Genomic DNA, 19,782 nt, shown 5'->3' with positions numbered 1-19,782 from the left:
CCAAGAGTATTGGTACCCTTTCACGATTTAAAAAGGAATCAGATTTTCCGTGAAATAAGTTGAAACTGACAAAAGTAATTGGCATCCACCTTTCTTTATTCCATATTTTATGGAGAAGACACTTTGATTTAAATCCTTTTTTTTTTTTTTATGCAGAACGAATAGAAACTTTATTATCCATTTGTCTGCTCAAAGCCTGTAAATGAATGTGGGTTTTTTTTTAAATTGTTCAATAGTTTCTTTTGGAATCTGCTCCTACATAAATGGTAAACCCAAAGATGCCCGGGAATGAGTTTTTGACTTGAAGACCCACCTCTCCCCATTGTTCTTTGGTCAAGCATTCTGTCAAAAATATATAATTTTTAGATGGAGTATTCCTTTAACATAAAATGTCTGCACTGCAGTAAATGAGATGTGTTGCTTGTTTATTAACACATACAAATAAGAATTACACTGAACTCTGGACATGTGTCAATAATAGATCTATAATAACCAGTTACTGCAGTGCAAAACCATCCAAATTTAAATGTTAACTCAGAAAACAAAGAGAGACATCAAATATTGCTCCAAAAATGGGTGTCCTTTCATTTCCCTTTTGAACATCTTAACTACCTGTTAGCTGTGGAGCCTGACTAAATTTTTGAAAAACTTCTGTTTATATTTCCTTTTAATAAAAATGAGAATGTCGACACTCCGCATGTAGCCGAGACCTGTCTGCTATGACTATATCCCACACTATTGAAACTCTCACTTACCGGATATAGGATCAGATATATTATTTAACAAGAAAAGCAGGCATTGGGAGTTTGGCTGCTTTCTCTGTCCACTATACTAGAGGACAGCTGTTGAGTGCAGTACAAAATACACTTCTGTATAATTTCACCTTGCTATAATCAAGTGGAAGGTTCATAAAACTTTTCTCACTTCCCCAATTCACGAAAGTCATCAATTGTAACTTGCTGCTCCCAGTAATGTTTGAGTATATCATGAGAACTGTTACAATACAGTAAGTTTGTGCTTTTCTGGTTCCAGTAGTGTTCACCTTAAAATAAGCTTGTGGATGCAGTGGGACATTTTTTTGAAACAATGCTGTGATTCTCCTTGTTTGAATAATTCACATACTAAATTGTGTGCAAAACACTTACTTTATGGTGCCTATCCCTTTTTTACATACAGTGGTGTCTGTTTTGTAACAACAGTTTTCACCTTCATATCATTTATACAAGTAGTGAAAAGCTGTTCTGCTGAAGTTTACCATGTTATAGTTTAGTCCTAGTTTTTCAGTTGTGGTTAGAAATTAAATTTGGAAATGTATATTAAAGAAAAATCTTGTCCTAAACCAGGGCCTCTTTAGGTATTTATATAGTTAATCAAACCAAAGAACCACGAAGGTTGTCCATTGCATCTTTTAACTGTCTCTTCATGAAGAGGGGAGCACCCTGTACAACCATCTCCTAAGGGACAGCTTCCCTGAGCAGAGATGTCAGCAGATGGTCAAAGAATAAGTGCAGAGGTCAATATTTATAAGCAACTGAATTTACATAAGTGCTTAATTAATTAATGTATATACAGTACATCACCTGACATTTACTCTTATTGGTTCATTGGCTTGCAAACCTAACTAACATATCCAAATGAGTCATTTCACTACTGTATATTCTTGGTCCTCACAATACTTGAGTTCCTGTTTTGTGACATCTGTCAAGTCTTACTGGGCACACAATATCCCAACATTTTGAGCCATCAGCCAGGACCACCTTGTTCTTTGTTGTTCATTTGACCTTTATCTGGTTTCTTGATATGCTTGAAAAAGTTTGACATATATTAACCCTTTTGTACTTCAAAGATGGATGCTACATTTAATGTGGAAAGCATACAAAAACACTTCATGTGCAATAGCCATATTACCCCTTAATGACTGTGACCCCAAAGTATCATTTTTCTTCCACAGTCATATTTTTTAATTCCCTACTTTTGACAAGACATTTTTTCTTGTGTCTGTTTCATTTCAATCATGTTATAATGTCATACAATACATGATATAAGGCCACACTACTAATTGTTTTGTATCCAGAAATGTCTCATGCTTGTTACTTATCCATCAAAAGGAAAAAACTGGACAAATGTGGAAAAAAAGTTGATTTGGTAATGTTTATTTGATTTCTGCTACTACTGGTGAACTACTTTGGATTTAGATTTTTTTTTTTTTTTTGTTGTGGAATTTTGGATTCTGGATAAAGCCCAAACTTAGTTTTTGTGTGTGTGTGGTCAAGGATATATCCTGGGAGAAGATGCTTTCAGGCCTGCAGATACAGGTAAGGAGAGCAAAAAAAGCTCATAGCAAAAGCTATTCTAACAGGAAACTATATAACTAATGTTATTCATGGAATATGTACTACATTACCTTGTTGCCTGTTAAAATTTTACATTTTTTTAATACAACTAATCTTGTTCCTTTGCATAGTCTATCACTCATACATAAATCGTGCAATAACATTACGATACATCCTTCTTTCAACAGTAATTCGGCCAGTGGAAGACAGAAAAGAAAAAGAATAGGAAAGAAGAGTATTGTGCACTGTTGGTGCTTAAGACTATGTTGTACTTTTGGGAACGAGGAAGACGTTGCCCACAAGTGAAGAAAACATAATAAAAAGGTTCTGCTTAGATTAGTGTGCCTCCAGTTACTGTCTGTCGGTTTGGGTGGCTGCTACACTCTCTACACTTGTCACAACGAAAGAGGCATCCCGGCCAGATAAAGGCCCCAGCCATGCACGACAATATATACAGTTTATTAATCCCCAAGAGGAAATTTTGTCTTTTGGTGTGTTAACCACTGTGTACTGTAGCACTGGCATTTCCCACTTTGTTTTAATTTGGCACACAAGCCTTTTGAATAGGGGGCAGCTTCCTGACCCACTGAACGTCTGCTAAAATGTCTCTTTGGAATGCAGTTTCTGGGTCTCATCTGATAAGACTGCTCAGATATATAACATATAAACAAAGAAACATAACTCAATGACCGGCAACCCTGATAAACAAAACTTGGCACTAATATGAACCAAAAAGCATGGGTTTTGTGTGAACAAGAAACCAATAGGAAACATCCACTCCTTCCTGTATAACCAATTGCATGAGCTAGATCTTTGTTCTCTTGATGCCTTCTGTGCTCTCGGCCTGGCTGTCCATAGCAGGGACACTAGAGTGTGACCCTAACAAGGACTGAAGCAATCCCTTTCACTCCAGACAGCATGTAGAACTTGATACCAAAGTATGCCCATTTGGATGCAATGTATTTTATTCATGACAGCCTTCCCTTGTAATCTATGACATTTTTGTCAATATTTGTAACACGATCATGAACATACACCTTTTATCTTCACTCTGTACACTTCAGACTTTAAATATAACACTAGGTCATGCCATTTGCTGAACAATTCTCAGATGATTCTGCTCTTATGGGGTGTATGGATAAAAAGGGATAGGACAAGGTATAGGTTCAGGTGGAAAAGTTTGTTTCTTGGTGGAGAAAGAAAGAATTGTCTGCATCTTAAAATCAACAAAACCAAAGAACTCATTAGACTTTTGCCGCACCAAAGAGCCTCTATGTCCAGTCATTATTCGAGGAGTGGAAGATGTGGTGGTCCACTCATGCAGTTACTTGGGGCTTCATATTAATGACAGGATTGACTGGTCTCCGAGCACTTAAGAACTTGCACTCTGTGTTAATGCCATGAAGGTTAAAATAAGGAATTCTTCCCCCCCCTCAGTCTTCACTGGCTGACCCCAGGAAACTAACCGGGAATGCTCACCAAGTCAACAACTCCTTTGTAGCCCTGCAGGTGTGTACATGGGGGCATTCACCAGAGGGATGCTGCTGTCTGTTATGCTGGGGTAGTATGTGGCCCTACAAAGCACCTTACTCCATGCTCCCATTGTAATGGACTGCCACCGGGTAAGGTATCAGAAACCTGTGCCCTTTATATATCAGCCTCGGTTTTAGTCTTATCTAGAGAGTGGCGCCAATTTTTACAGCTCTGTTTTCCTCTGCATTACTCTGGAGAATTGAGATTCACAAACCGATCACAGGGTAAGTGCCCACTGCTTGTCTCACCAACACCTCTTCCAGCAGCAATCCAAGCCTTTCTTGAATTGGTCTTTCATGCAAGTACATGGTCAAGCCTGACCATGCTTAGCTTTTGGAGGATTACCTGTTCTGTACTGCATGTGGTGTGACTGCTGGATGAGTTTCTCACATAATAGTCACCACCTTTGCTACATGCCTACACATACAGTATATACACTAATTCAGTGCTTTCTTGCTCTTAAACAAATAAAAATATCTATACACATTTTCTTTAAATTGATTTGTTAATGTACAAATAATAATTAGATGGAATTGTCTAACTGTGCGTGGCTGGTAATGAAGAAAAAGTCTACTCAGATTCCTCATTTTCTTGGCCTCTGTCATTCAGCTGTATAAAGAGTACTCCAAAAACGCACCACTGATGCAGCCAAGAGTATTGGTACCCTTCACTATTTAAAAAGGAATCAAATTTTCCGTGAAATAAGTTGAAACTGACAAAAGTAATTGGCATCCACTTTTCTTTCTTCCTTATTCTATGGAGAAGACGCTTTGATTTTGATCAGGACTTAACATATTTCAAAAAATTAATGTATGGGAAAAATGTATTGTGACTCCTAATCCAATATTTTGTAGCGCACACTTTGGAGACAATAACTGCAAGCAAGTGCTTTCTGTGGCTCAGAATCAGACTTCTGCACCTCTGAGATGGCAATTTGGCCAGTTCTTCTTGAACAATCTGTTCCAGTTTCCTTGGGTTTGCTGGGTACCTTCTCTTCACAGTGAGTTTCAGCTTTTTTTCTTAGATGTTTAGTTGGATTCAAAACAGGACTCCTATCAGGCCACTTCAGAACATTTAATGTTTTCTTTTTGGCCATTCTTTGGTATTCCTTAGATGTGTGTTATAGGTAATTATTCTGCTGCAGGACCCCTGATACGTAACTTCAGAGCTTTCAGATGCTAGGCAGTTTGCTTCACTCCTAAATTCCTTGATGATCTTCTGATTTCATTGTGCTCTGCACAGATTCAAATTGGTGCCTGATGCAACGTAGCAACCCCAAAACATTAAGGAGTCTCCTCCATCTTTTGCAAAGTTTACTGCCTTTGCTCGATGCTGCCTGTTTGCTCTAGCACACTGTGACCATGTAATAGACTAATATAGTGTATACATAGAACATTTCCATTTACAGCTTATTGGACAACTGCCTAGTTTTTGATGTTTTAATCATTCTGTAAAATGCTAGATTTTAGCATTGCTTTTATTGATCAGAGTTGTCCACCTGAAACTTATGTACAGTATAGTTCTTTAAAATTGGCTAATAGATTCAGAAATGCCCAATGTTCTATCAAATTGGGCATCGGCCATATAAGTCAAGATTGCTGAACCTTTAACGACTTGTATATTAAACCACAGGCACATTTTGTTTTCAGTCAAACATTTTTCCATTTACCATTGCCTTCAGATGCCTCTGGCGCTTCACTTGCCCTTGATACCAACATTTCTTTTGCAAATATTTACTTGTCACATTTTATTCATTCAACATTCAGACTTTAAACCTCCTCACTCGTCTTATCTGCATGTATGATACCTGTGATAAAATTTTTCTCTATAGAGTACCTTCACAAATTCCATCATGCATTTATCATTGCAGACAAGCAATCTAGCTCTGATAACTACACAAATTCTAACAACTAGCCAACCCGCGGCATACCATACGCTGCATAATCAGGCCGGTTTTTTAATGATTTTTAAGCACAGGGAGAAAATTAACATTTGAAAAATCGGTAATGTAATAAATCGGCAAGAAAAGCAACATTGTAACAATGCACAGAATGAACCAACACACAATCGTCCATGACTGAAAATTGGCGGACCGCCATCAGATAGATAGAGAGATATATATAGATAATAACTTTCTTTCATTGAAGTCTTGCTTTTAGAACAGTTTATTAGGGTTGGACATTACTCCTATTGACTGTCCACTTTTTAAAGCATGAAAATTTTAACTGAAAATTGTATAGGATTTTGTGTAGTTAAACAAAGGAGCAAAAAAATGTCTACACAAATATGATTATGTAGGATCATTCAAAGTCAGAAATTAAACATTTTGTTTATAGTTTCGTTTAATAGAGTAAAATGGAATAATGTGTAGTAAATAACAGGTTTCATTACGTTTTGACTTAATTTCAGGTTTTGTGGAAGTCCTATATATTGATTTTGAATTAGAACAAGAATATGAAAATACCAGGGAACTGTATAGAAGATTGCTTCAGCGTACACAACATGTCAAAGTAAGTTTTGACCCTTTTTATTATTCTTGTGTTTCTTTTTGTGGTACTTTTGGGACAGGTGTAATAAACTGCTGGCTGTGGTGTTTGAATTTTGGAAAGCAAAAAGAAAAATGTGATGACCAGTGTTCCGGTAGTTTTTCAATTTATTTGCATGACATTTAAGACATTGGTTTTACATTTTGTTTTCCAAAAGTAAATTCTTTCAGTTTGAAGTGTATTCATGTTATAATCACATTTAATAGAAAGCATTCTAGCGAAGTCAAAGTTAGTGGTTTCAGCTTTTAGAGTAAGCTGCTAAAGGTAGAAAAGGAGCTTTCTAAAAATGTATTTGATTCTTTCAGTCTGGAAGTTTTTAAAAAAAAAAAAAAAAATTCCAAAAAGTCTGATTTAAGACTTGCCTTATTAAAAATTTTCTAATGTGAGCAGAGTATTTGAAACCATGAAGACTGTTTTGGTAACTGAAGATAAATTATGTAAGGTGTATAACAAATTATACTGAAATTAACTGCCGTTATTTCAACTTTTAAGATATTTTATTGAAGGTTTTATTTAAAAAAAAATATGTACTTTAAAAAAATAACCCTTTAAGCATGAAACAGTACACTTTACCCCAATACAATTCATATTGAAATTCAGCCTTCACAATACAATATTCCCATGATATGAAAGTTTCATTAAAATACGTACTACATACTTAGTGTTGCTTATTTTTTAGACATTCATTCATACATATATATATATATATATATATATATATATATATTCCCATGTGGGAACGCTTTCCACGTTCAATTACACTGCTGTACAAGAACGTTATCCAGTGCTCAACTCTCTTTGCTCGCCCACCCCTTCCAAGCCATCACCCCCAAAATCCCCGCCAACCACATCTCCTCTCTGCCTCTCACGTAGTGAAGAGGGGCGCTGAACACAAGCTAAGGCAATGTGGTCGTTCCTCAGAAACCCCCTTTTAAACAGTGATACAATGGGAAACAATTTTTTTTTTTTTGTGTGTGATCTGTATGTCACACCACGCTTCGAAAATTTAAAAGCCCTACAACAGCTGTCATTTTGCCTCCCTGCCTTGTCTCATGGGACGTTAAGGTGTCTTTGAGAAAATCCTGTATTGACCCAAGATTTTTTTTATAATGGAGAGATTTATAAACACCACAGTTTAGAGTAAACATTGCACCCATTTAACTTGGTTTCACAAAGCAATTTTCCACTGCCCAATTTCTGCAGCTATAGCCACATGTTCGTCGTCGTCGTCATCGTATATCCTACTCCATTATCTTGCCTGTCATTTCCAAATGTTTTTAACTAAGAAAAATGTAAGTAAATTTGTATTTTATAAAGGGTAAAAGGCCTTTGTACCAATGAATAAATTCTGTTTTTTTTTTTTAGAAATACAAGTGGTAATCCTTTTTAGCTAATTGATTTATTTTTACATTTTTTTTTAATAGGATGAACTTGATGAGACTGCAAGTATGGAATCCATATTATTGGACCTTCAAAAAATTAGTTCCTAGCCGTCGTCCAAACATCATGTACTTGAGTTATATGGGACTGAAAACTTTATCTCCTATAGACAAAGCTGATCTTCAGCTATGTAAGAGTGCTTGTATATATCGATCAACCATCCCATGTGACCCTGATGTTTACGAGCTCTGTAATAACATGGTGGAATTGCAAATGGCTTTCCCGAAAGACACCTATGAAGCATTAGATTTGTAAATACAATGGAGAAATGGTATAAGAGCGTCCCTCAGAAATTGCATTCAGGTTTAACAGAAATGTAATTCTGAACTATCATGTTTAATCTCTAATCCACATTAATGCAAAATGCACAGTACATGTAAACATAATGGCATGCAATTTTTCAGAAATAAATTGAATTTGGATAAGAATTTTTGCATGTAGTGAAATGTGTAAGAGAAAATGCATACCACAAACAGTGGTATGTTCCCCCCTGTTCCCCTATTGTATTATTATGTAGCCTTTGTCAGAATGCCTCAGATATCACAGACTTACCACTGCTTATAAGGTATTATAGTATATAACTTATCCCCACCTTCCCTCCTACATCTATAATCTATACTAATAAAAGGCAAAGCCCTCACTCACTCACTCATCACTAATTCTCCAGCTTCCCGTGCTGAACAAAAACCAAATTACACAATTGAGAAGGCAGCAAAAAAGTATGAAGCGTGTGACACATACAAGCATATTCATAACTGCAGCTACTGCGGAAACAAAGCACACCGTGGAAAAAGTCAATGTCCCGCTAAAGGAAGACAGTGTGTTTTTTTATTTATATATATATATATATATATATATATATATATATATATATATATATATATATATATATATATATATATATATATATATATATATATATATATATATATATATATATATATATATATATATATATATATATATATATAAAAAACCACGTGCATGCAGTGTGTCTCCGATAAAGAGGAAGACGAGCTGTTTATTGATGCAGTAAGAAACGAATCGATGAATGAAACCTGTTATCTTTACAATGATTGACAAACGCTGAATGTAACTTGAACACAACACATCCTACAAATATGAACCTGATTGAAAGAAATAATGATAATCAAATCCTTGATGACAGTAACACTCACAAAACAAATACTGTATATTGACAATCTCATTATGTTATTTTTAAAATGTTCCCTTTTCTTTTTTCATAACTTCTTTAACACACTACTTCTCTGCTGCGAAACGTGGATCTATCTCTCTCTCTCTCTCTCTCTCTCTCTATCTATAAACCACACGCCGTGGCGCAATGGAGACTTACTACTTGCAGCTTGCGGTACGAAGTGACATGATGCGAGCAGAGTTCTGGTGCCCCCATCGTTCCCTTGCTTTTGTGCGCGATGCGCTGGAAAAATAGACAAAATTATGTCTCTGGAAATAATTAATGTTGATGGAGTACAAATGCGTCACCGCGTAGGTAAATATCAGGGGGGTTCAATAGGGAAACCTCAATATAGAAAAAAAGTTTAAATTTCATCACAAAAATAACAAACAAGTATTAAAGTAATACCGCTCAAATGCAATATAACCAAATTAATGAGATTGTATAAAATATCAAATTGATCTACATATTGAATTGCCTTAAGAAGTGGTCAACTTAAGTTGGTCACCTTAAAAGGTCGGGTGAGCCTAGTGGATAGATTTTGTACAAATGTTTTTCATTTTTCTTCCTTGATGGAATCTGGCACCCCCAGCAACAGTTGAAGTTTGGGCAACCTTGTGATTTTGTTTGAACAATTATTGCACACTTTCTGTAAATCCAATAAACTTCATTTCACTTCTCAAATATCACTGTGTGTGTCTCCTATATGATATATTTAACTGACATTTTTTATTGTAACAACCACCGATTTATACAGGAAAATAATGACTATTAACAAGGTTGCCCAAACTTTTGTATCCCACTGTATATGTGTATATATCTCTATCTCCTCACTAATTCTCCAACTCCCCGTGTAGGTAGAAGGCTGAAATTTGGCAGGCTCATTTCGAAATTCTACACGTAATGGTCATAACTGGAAGCTATTTTTCTCCATTTACTGTAATGGAGTTGAGCTCAAAAGCCGTGGGGGGCGGAGTTTCGTGTGACATCATCACGCCTCCCACGTAATCGTGTGAACTGACTGTCAACGCAGTACGTAGAAAACCAGGAAGCGCTCCAAAAAGCGCTGAAGAAAACATGCATTATATAATTGAGAAGGCAGCGAAACAATAATAAGCGAGCGAGTTACATATACAACCATATTCATGAGTGCTGCTACTTCGCAAACAAAGCACAGTGTAAACCTAAAGCTTAAATTAAGTTCATAGACACGCTGCCGCTGGCATTTGTCATGCCCACGGGTAATGCGGGATACAAGTTTGAGAAGACGCAGGATATAAACGAGAGTTTTGATCACTTTGTAACTAAGTTAAAATTGCAGGTAAAGGGCTGTGCTTATGCAAATTCCAAGAGACTGTGTTTGTGGGGGATTGACAGTTAAGGCGGGTGGGGGAATCACGTCATCCTCTCCCCTCCCTGAGCTGAGCTCCGAAGCGAACGCAGTCTTACAGAAGTGACTTTGTGACGCTGCTACCAAATACTCGCAGAAAAATCCACAACTTAATACACACACTGTCTGTAGAGTTTCTCCAAACTGAATCCTCCAGGCACTTCTTAAAAAAATAACGTAACACGATTGTCAATTTAACCTTTTGTAAGTGTTTCCTTTTCTTAGCACAAGCACAGCTGAGAAGCGTTGATGCATGTGCTCCATACCGCGTTAAAAAATAATGCATTTAATCACACTTTCAATTCCAAGCAAAGGGGGACTTCTGTCAATGCATGATTTCCTGGTACACCAATTACATTGATCAGCGTTTCCTAATTCATTTTACCCTCGCACCCAATTGGTTTGAGACGAAGTATGAAAAAATGAGGTTAACAAAGAAAAACAGATCACCAATTGAATCTTTATGAATAATCGATTGACCATTAATAATTGTTTTGGTAGAGCCATACTCGGTGTAATCCTCCTTCCATTTTATAAATTTTCCGCCACTAGATTTGATTTGATGAACGTTAAAAACTAAGAGCGAACGAAGCGAGGGTGACTTATTCAGGCAGGCAACCGATGGCTCAATAGCTCGAATTTGGATATAAGTAGATTCTATTTAATCCCCAGAAATATCTTTGGTAGGAATGGAAGTTGAATTTAGTCTTTAAATTTCTATGGTAAAGAAATAGTTATGCAATGATGACTAAATCTAACTAGACTTTATATATTCCACTTTTGACTTTATATATTCAGAAACAAGTTTAACTTTATATATACCGACGCTGACTTTATATATTCTGACGCTGACTTTATACATTGATTTTCTGAATATATACTCAGCAAAAAAAGAAGCGTCCCTTTTTCAGGACTGTATTTCAACAATGTTTTAAAAATCCAAATAACTTTACAGATCTTCATTTGTAAAGGGTTTAAACAATGTTTTCCATGCATGTTCAATTAACCATAATCAATTAATTAACATGCACCTGTGGAATGGTCGTTAAGACCTTAACGGCTTACAGAAAGTAGGCATTTAAGGTCACCGTTCTAAAAACGCAGGACACTAAAGAGACTTGTCTACCGACTGTGAAAAACACCCAAAGAAAGATGCCCAGGGTCCCTGCTCATCTGCGTGAACGTGCATTAGGCATGCTGCAGGGAGGCATGAGGACTGCTGATGTGGCTAGGGCAATAAATTGCCATGTCCGCACTGTAAGACGCCTAAGACAGCGCTACAGGGAGACAGGAAGGACACTTGTAGGCCTGTTGTAAGGCAGGTCCTTACCAGACATCACCAGCAACAACGCCGCCTATGGCCACAAACCCACCTTCGCTGGACCAGACAGGAGTGGCAAAAAGTGCTCTTCACTGATGAGTCACGGTTTTGTCTCACCAGGGGTGATGGACGGATTCGTGTTTATCGTCGAAGGAATGAGCGTTACACCGAGGCCTGTACCCTGGAGCGGGATAGATTTGGATCGATGGCTAGGGCCATTCCCCCCCAGAAATGTCCAGAAACTTGCAGGTGCATTGGTGGAAGAGTGGAGTAACATCTCACGGCAAGAACTGACAAATCTGGTCCAGTCCAAGAGGAGGAGATGCACTGCAGTACTTCAAGCAGCTGGTGGCCACACCAGATACTGACTGGTACTTTTGATTTTGAGCCTCCCTTCATTCAGGGACACATCGTGAAACATTTTTAGTTTGTCTTATGGTGTTGACTCTTTTACTGTTCATACAAATATTTACACATTAAGTTTACTGAAAGTAAAAACAGTTGAAAGTCAGAGGACGTTTCTTTTTTTGCTGAGTATATTTGCCTGTTTGGCACCCCATAGTATGTGTCTATGTATGTATGTGTGTGATATATATCTCTATACTAATAAAAGGCAAAGCCGACTCACTCACTCACTCATCACTAATTCTCCAACTTACCATGTAGGTAGAAAGCTGAAATTTGGCAGGCTTATTTCTTACAGCTTACTTATAAAAGTTAAGCAGGTTTCATTTAGAAATTCTACACAACGGTCGACAACTTCCACCATGTTGAACTTTATTTATGGCCCCATCTTCACGAAATTTGGTAGGAGGCTTCCCTGCGCGAACCGAAACCGATGTACATACTTATTTGGGTGGTATGACGCCACTGTCAGCCGCCATATTGAATTTTCCAAACGTCACTAATTCTCCAACTTCCCGTGTAGGTAAAAGGCTGAAATTTGGTAGGCCCATTCCTTACAGCTTGTTGACCATTATGAGTAGAATTTCGAAATGAAACCTGCTTAACTTTTGTAAATAACGTCCGCCATGTTGAACTTTCTTATTTACGGCCCCATCTTCACGAAATTTGGTAGGCGGCTTCCCTGCACTAACCGAAACCAATGTACGTACTTATTTCGGTGGTATGAAGCCACTGTTGGCCGCCATATTGAACTTTTCAACAGTCTTTGTTACTTATTGGCCCATCTTCAAGAAATTTGGTACACGGGCTCCCAACGCTAACTGAATCCTACTTACGTACATACAGTATATACGTCCATAGACTGCAGCTCGGCCACCATGTGAGGTGGCGTTCGGTCTCCCATCCCAAAGCCTCCCACGTTGTTGGCTACCTGCCTATATAAGACCCGCCTTGCTTTGCCACGGGATTAATGTCTCCCTACTGATAACTACAGCCTTTTTGTTTAATCCACGGCTTCTCCGCTGTTTTATTGTTCATTTATTACAATTATAGTTATTGTGTAGGTATTTTAGACTTACTTTACATTTCTCAGGTACCCATTTCCTTTATCATTCCAACGCCCATTACCATGTCTATCGAGGTGATCACTATAGATCAAAGAACTGTCAATTACCGAGTGGTTTTCCATGCCCGGAGATGATACCTTTCATTCTCTTTGTTACATATTGCACGGCCATGTCAGGCTCACTCTTGATATCCGGAGGAACATTGTGTCTTATGTATTGAATGACTGGGACAGGTTCAAGGTGTGGACTGATGACGGTACAGGAGATAATTATACTACACAGGAGCACTAGAAGAGTGAAATGCTTAAGCCCTCCACCTATGGTTCTACATGTGAGTTGATGGCTGCCGCTGAATTGTTCGGTTGTCGCTTTCAAGTGTACCGAAATGGCCAAATATTTTACACCTTTCGACAACCGCCAAAGCCTCTTAAACATCACATTCACAGGTTGTGATTTCAGTAGTGGATACTTTGATGTTTATGAATGTTTTAAACTCTCAAAAGCTGGATGTGATTTTATCGATGAAACCGGTTGTGTGCTTACAACGCTTGACAGATGCCGAATGTCTCTTCAACACAACAAATCCTGCAAATACTGTCGTAATTGAAACAAACCATGAAACTGAAACCGATTAAAGAGTAAGCCCAGCGCACATCTTGGTCATGTTACAACCGGAGTGCCGAACTGACAACATGGTATACAAAGAGATCCTTAACAAATTATTGATATATTTTCCCTCAGTTTAAAAAGGTTTAATTTTCTTCTTAATAAAAATTTTAATGCAGTACTTCGCCGCTACAAAACGCGGGTATTTTGCTAGTCTTTTCTATAATGTTCTAGAGCAAGGTGACAAAATACTACTCCCTAAAAGAACTTTTTTCAGTTTTAAAATGGAAGGCAGTTTTTAGTATAAATAAGAGATGAGAAAAAAAACTATTTTTCAATTTTTTGTTATTTGTTTATGGGCAATTGAATTTAACTGGTGGACAAGTGGATTTTCTAAGTTTACTTGTCCGTGGACAAGCAGAAAAACATTTGATTTCCACACCCCTGCATAAGAGCACTCTCACTGTTCTCATACATTTTGCCAAACTGGATTTTCCAACGATGTATCAATAGGAAGTGCAACTTCAAGTTTGTCAGAATTATCAATAGGTGAGCGGGATACAAACTACACAGACAGATATAAAACACATTTTACTCTCTTTTTTTAAAGTAATAATATTCTGTTTCCACGTCAGTAGTAACAACAATTAGAGGCAAGGCCTTGGGTAGCACTAGGTACAGAATCTCACAAAAAGAGAGCTGCTTGTTCCTGTTCTGATCATACTATGTGTATATAAACTGCTCAAAAAAAATTAAAGGAACACTTTGAAAACACATCAGATCTCAATGGGAAAAAGAAATCCTCCTGGATATCTATACTGATATAGACTGGGTAATGTGTTAGGAACGAAAGGATGCCACATCGTTTGATGGAAATGAAAATGATCAACCTACAGAGCCCTGAATTCAAAGACGCCCCAAAAATCAGAGTGAAAAAATTATGTGGCAGGCTAGTCCATTTTGCCAAAATTTAATTGCAGCAACTCAAAATTGTACGCAGCACTTTGTATGGCCCCTGTGTTCTTGTATACATGCCTGACAACATCTGTGCATGCTTCTAATGAGATGACAGATGGTGTTGTGGGGGATCTCCTCCCAGATCTGGACCAGGGCATCACTGAGGTCCTGGACAGTCTGAGGTGCAACCTGGTGGCATTGGATGGACCAAAACATAATGTCCCAGAGGTGTTCTATTGGATTTAGGTCAGGAAAGTGTGGTGGCCAGTCAATGGTATCAATTCCTTCATCCTCCAGGAACTGCCTGCATACTCTCACCACATGAGGCCAGGAATTCTTGTGCACCAGGAGCCACTGTACCAGCATAGGGTCTGACAATGGGTCCAAGGATTTCATCCTGATACCTAATGGCAGCCAAGGTGCCTTTGACAAGCCTGTAGCGGTCTGTGTGACCCTCCATGGATATGCCTCCCCAGACAATCATTAACCCACCACCAAACTGCTCATGCTGAATGATGTTACAGGCAGCATAATGTTCTCCATGGCTTCTCCAGACACTTTCACTTCTGTCACGTGCTTAGGGCGAGCCTTCTCTCATCTGTAAAAAGCACAGGGCACCAGTGGTGCATCTGCCAATTCTGGTATTCTATGGCGAATGCCAATCGAGCTGCATGCTGCTGGGCAGTGAGCTCAGGGCCCATTAGAGGACATGGGGCCCTTGGGTCACCCTCATGAAGTCTTTCTGGTTGTTTGGTCAGAGACATTCACACCAGTGGCCTGCTGGAGGTCATTTTGTAGGGCTCTGGCAGTGCTCATCCTGTTCCTTCTTGCCCAAAGGAGCAGATACTGGTCCTGCTGATGGGTTATGGACCTTCTATGGCCCTCTCCAGCTCTCCTAGAGTAACTGCTGGTCTTCTAGAATCTCCTCCATGCCCTTGAGACTGTGCAGGGAGACACAGCAAACCTTCTGGCAATGACACGTATTGATGTGCCATCCTGGAGAAGTTAGACTACATGTGCAACCTCTGTAGGGTCCAGGTATCGCCTCATGCTACCAGTAGTGACACTGACTGTAGCCAAATGCAAAACTAGTGAAGAAACAGCCAGAAAAGATGAGGAGGGAAAAATGTCAGTGGCCTCCACCTGTTAAACCATTCCTGTTTTGGGGTCATCTCATTGTTGCCCCTCTAGTGCATCTGTTGTTAATTTCATTAACACCACAGCAGCTGAAACTGATTAACAACCCCCTCTGCTACTTAACTGACCAGATTAATATCCCATAAGTTTCATTGACTTTATGCTATTCTCTGATTAAAAAGTGTTCCTTTAATTCTTTTGAGCAGTATATGTATGTGTATATATATATATATATATATATATTAGCAAAAATTAAATTGGACTATACCATACCCTGCTCAGCGGCTCATGTGGGCATTCATCATGGTCAGTATCTGAATATATTCTTCCATGACCACTACCATTCTAATTTTCATGCACTTTATCTGTCCTCTTCATCTTTCTTTCTGATTTCCTTTTTACTGTAGTGACCTACTGTATTCAAAAGAATACAAATAACCCTCAATTACAACATACTTCCACAATGTAAAGCTACAGAACTTAAAGAAATGAACAGCTTAAATTCAGACTTTACATCTTAGAAAGCATAAAGCTTAGAGATCAAATTCTATTTTAGTGGCTGAACTGGAGATATGTACACTCTGCTCTTTGTGTTGTGATTCATCCATCTCAGGAACTGACGATATGTTTCTGTGGGAATGACCTTCAATCTTTTTATTAACTCGAACATTTCTTTTCGAATATTTCTTTTCATTACACTGGCCTTTTAAGAAAGCACATTAGTGCTAAGTATTGAGCAGTGTAAAAGGACTTTTAAAAATATGTACTGTAGTATTATGCCATTATTTTTCACAAACACTTCCAATATAATTTGAGCCCAAGTCTTGTGATAAACATTTAGGATATATAGTAGGGTGTACTGCATGCCTTTCTCAACTTGATCTGGGTTGACCCATCAGGCATAAAGTCCGAATCTGTATCTGAAGAAATGACAAGGGCTAGCTGCTCATCAATATCGGTTTTCTTTGAACAAAGATATAGACGTAACATTCGATTCGAATTTTCTCTGTCCATAAAGTTGGCACAGTGTGACTTCTGGCAACACAATATTTAAACAAATTCATCTGCAGACCCTTTTGAAGAAATGCCTTTTGGGAAAAAACGCTCCTTCCCAACACCAAGAAGTTCTTCAACTGTTGTATTTTTTTGGCAGCCAGGTGTCTTGTTCCTCCTCTGTTTTTTGTTTGTATTTGGTGATACTTTCCAGATGCCGATTATCTTTTGATGCATACTTATTTCCAAAGGCAAATGATCTTTTGGATATATACTGTGTGATGAAATAACTTCCACAAAATCACTATAAAGTGTTGGGGATTTGCCCCATATATTGCTTGGATGCAAAATTGACTCATTTTTATAGAGTAGAAAATGGCTGCAGGAAATGATCTGGCAGGAAGTTGGATGTAAATGGAAGTGACGTCATCAGGACTGGACAGAAATGTGTTTTAAGAAGAACCTGTTGAGGAGCCATTTTCACTGGTAATAGTAGTTGATGGTGTGTAAGTATTGTTATTTTTCTTCCTTCGTTCAATAAAGGTAGAGAGAGAGATATCATTACCACAATTGAACCCCTCATCTGTTAAAGTAACACCTCTGGGCTTGTTGACTGCCTCCTAAGCGCACGTGTGTGACATGACCCCAAAGCCCAGACCCATCGGGTCGGGCGGCCAGAACCGAGAGTTTGTGGACTCGGGATAGAGCATAGTCGTTGGCCTGAAGAGAACCTCAACGATAAGTGACTCTGAACCTGAAAGTTTGTAATTCCAAAAACCACCTAGTACCACAAGGATTAAACTCCTGATTCAGAGCCATCCACTGTAAAGCGGCATGGTACGTCACCAGAGTAAATTTCCGTCCCAATAGGTAGTAACTAAGATGTATCACAGCCCAGTTAATGGCCAAAGCCTCTCGTTCCACCGCCGCATACCTGGTCTTCCTATCCAAAACTATCCACTTGCAGAGCCACAGCACCATACGTCACCGCAGTTTTAGACCCGCAGTTGTAAACCCGGAAGTGACATTTCAGGACTTACTTCGTACATTACTTTCGGAAGGCTTCGGCCAGTCTTGGCAAGTAAGTCTTCTCCGAGTCAGAACTGACGTCACCATGGTTTGAGGACGGATTATCAGAAGATAACTTTTGGAAGGTTTCGGCATGTCTCGGCAAAGCCCAGAAAGTAACGTCGGGTCAAGGACCCATTCAGAAATTAAAAGATAAAACTGATAAGAAAAAACAGTACAACAAACTAAATAATACACATCCTTGTGAAGTTCAGAGGGTTTCTGCCATCGCGTTGTGTCATACATCAAACTAAACAATACGGATCGTTTCTGTGAAATACATTTAATTAACATTTATGTTGTGTTCAGGTCTGTGGGAACCCTTTAACATGTCGACAAAATTAAAATCGTTAAGATTTGTGTTGTTTGAAAATAGTTTTTCATTTACATTCATGAAACGAAATATACAATATAATTTACGATGTTTGCACCACGTTAGATTTTAGTAAAACTTGAATAATAAAAGTGATTACATTTTTTAAAATGTAGTATGCATGCGTGCAATATTGTTCTAAACCAATTTAGAATAAACATTTTATCCATCCATTATCCATCCTGCTATATCCTAACTACAGGGTCACGGGGGTCTGCTGGAGCCAATCCCAGCCAACACAGGGCGCATGGCAGGAAACAAACCCTGGGCAGGGTGCCAGCCTACCGCAGATAAACATTTTAGCCAATCTAATATTTTTAAACATGTGAAGAAAACGGCAATATTCTACACTGAATCATGCTATATATTAAATGCCTTACATAGAACTGCTCTAGTTTTTGTCACTTATTATAGGCCACCAAAAAAAATACTATTAATATCCCTAATTTATTTATATAGCACCCTTCCTATGCCTAAAATTCAGAAAGAACAAGACGACCTATATAACTTTGGCTACAAATATCTCCACTAAATAAAGATAAATACAAGATATACAAAACATTCAAATAGAATAAATGACAATAATCCAGACTAAAATACAACATGTAATACTACAACAAATTTTTGAACAAATAACATAATTTGTGATAATGCAAACCCCGAGTACCTGGACAGATAGAGGGGGTAATCTGAAAGAAGGAGCAGAATGTCCGGTCTGTTTAATGTCGTCTTAAACAAATGAGTTAAAAACAAATGAATGGAGTCAGTTGATGTCATTCCACAAGTCAGGGCACTATATACAGCTGAAGGCTCTGCTATCACCCACAGAGTGCAGGTTAGTGTGGGGCACAGAATGAGAGGACCTTAGTGGGCAGGTCAATAACAGAATTTGATACTCAACCCTGTAAGACACAGGGAGCAGTGAAGGTGCAGCAGGATAATAATAATAATAATTCATTACATTGCACTTTTCTCAGTATGGCTGGGATGTGCTCGCTGTTGGTGGTCCGTGTCAGGACTCTTGCAGTTGAGTTTTGAATCAGCTGGAGCTGTGATGTACGATTACAAGTGGCACCTGCCACCAGTGACTTACAATAATCAAGGCTGGATGTGATAACAGCAGAGACAAGATTCTCACCATTAGAAAAGGACAGGAATGAGCAAACATAAGAAAGGTGACACAGGTGGAAGTTTCTTAATGTAGCTTACATGGGTGAAATAAGAAAAGGAGGAATCAAAGTGACACAGAGATTCCTTGCAGTAAAAGAGGAGCTTGTTTTCTTAAGTTGCACTTTAGCCACTGCAGGAGTTCAGTTATGTTGCAATTTAATTTAAAGAGTTTTTCTCTGTTCAGGTTTTAATTTAATTTCACTGAAGCAAGTTGTGAGCTGAGAAGGCTGTGATGAAGTGTCACTTTT

At 38.3% G+C, this 19,782-nt stretch overlaps 1 protein-coding gene across 2 annotated transcripts in view; it reads left to right on the top strand.

Annotated features, from left to right (window-relative positions):
• The window catches only part of LOC120516701 (crooked neck-like protein 1), a 48,861-nt gene extending 40,454 nt beyond the window's left edge, over window positions 1-8,407 (top strand). Inside the window, exons 12-14 of one of the 2 annotated variants that reach the window (XM_039738570.1) lie at window positions 4,721-4,866; window positions 6,276-6,376; window positions 7,837-8,407. In XM_039738570.1, coding sequence (XP_039594504.1) covers window positions 4,721-4,741 — 21 coding nt within the window. In that variant the 3' untranslated portion in view covers window positions 4,742-4,866; window positions 6,276-6,376; window positions 7,837-8,407. Of the gene's footprint in view, window positions 1-2,521; window positions 4,867-6,275; window positions 6,377-7,836 lie in introns of both variants that reach the window. The other variant, XM_039738572.1, reaches the window with a different exon arrangement.
• The last annotated feature ends 11,375 nt before the right edge of the window (window positions 8,408-19,782 follow it).

Source organism: Polypterus senegalus, chromosome 16, assembly GCF_016835505.1.
Source record: "Polypterus senegalus isolate Bchr_013 chromosome 16, ASM1683550v1, whole genome shotgun sequence".
Lineage (NCBI taxonomy): Eukaryota > Metazoa > Chordata > Cladistia > Polypteriformes > Polypteridae > Polypterus > Polypterus senegalus.
The sequence above is the reverse complement of the archived record's forward strand: the minus strand, read 5'-3'. Positions and strand labels throughout refer to the sequence as shown.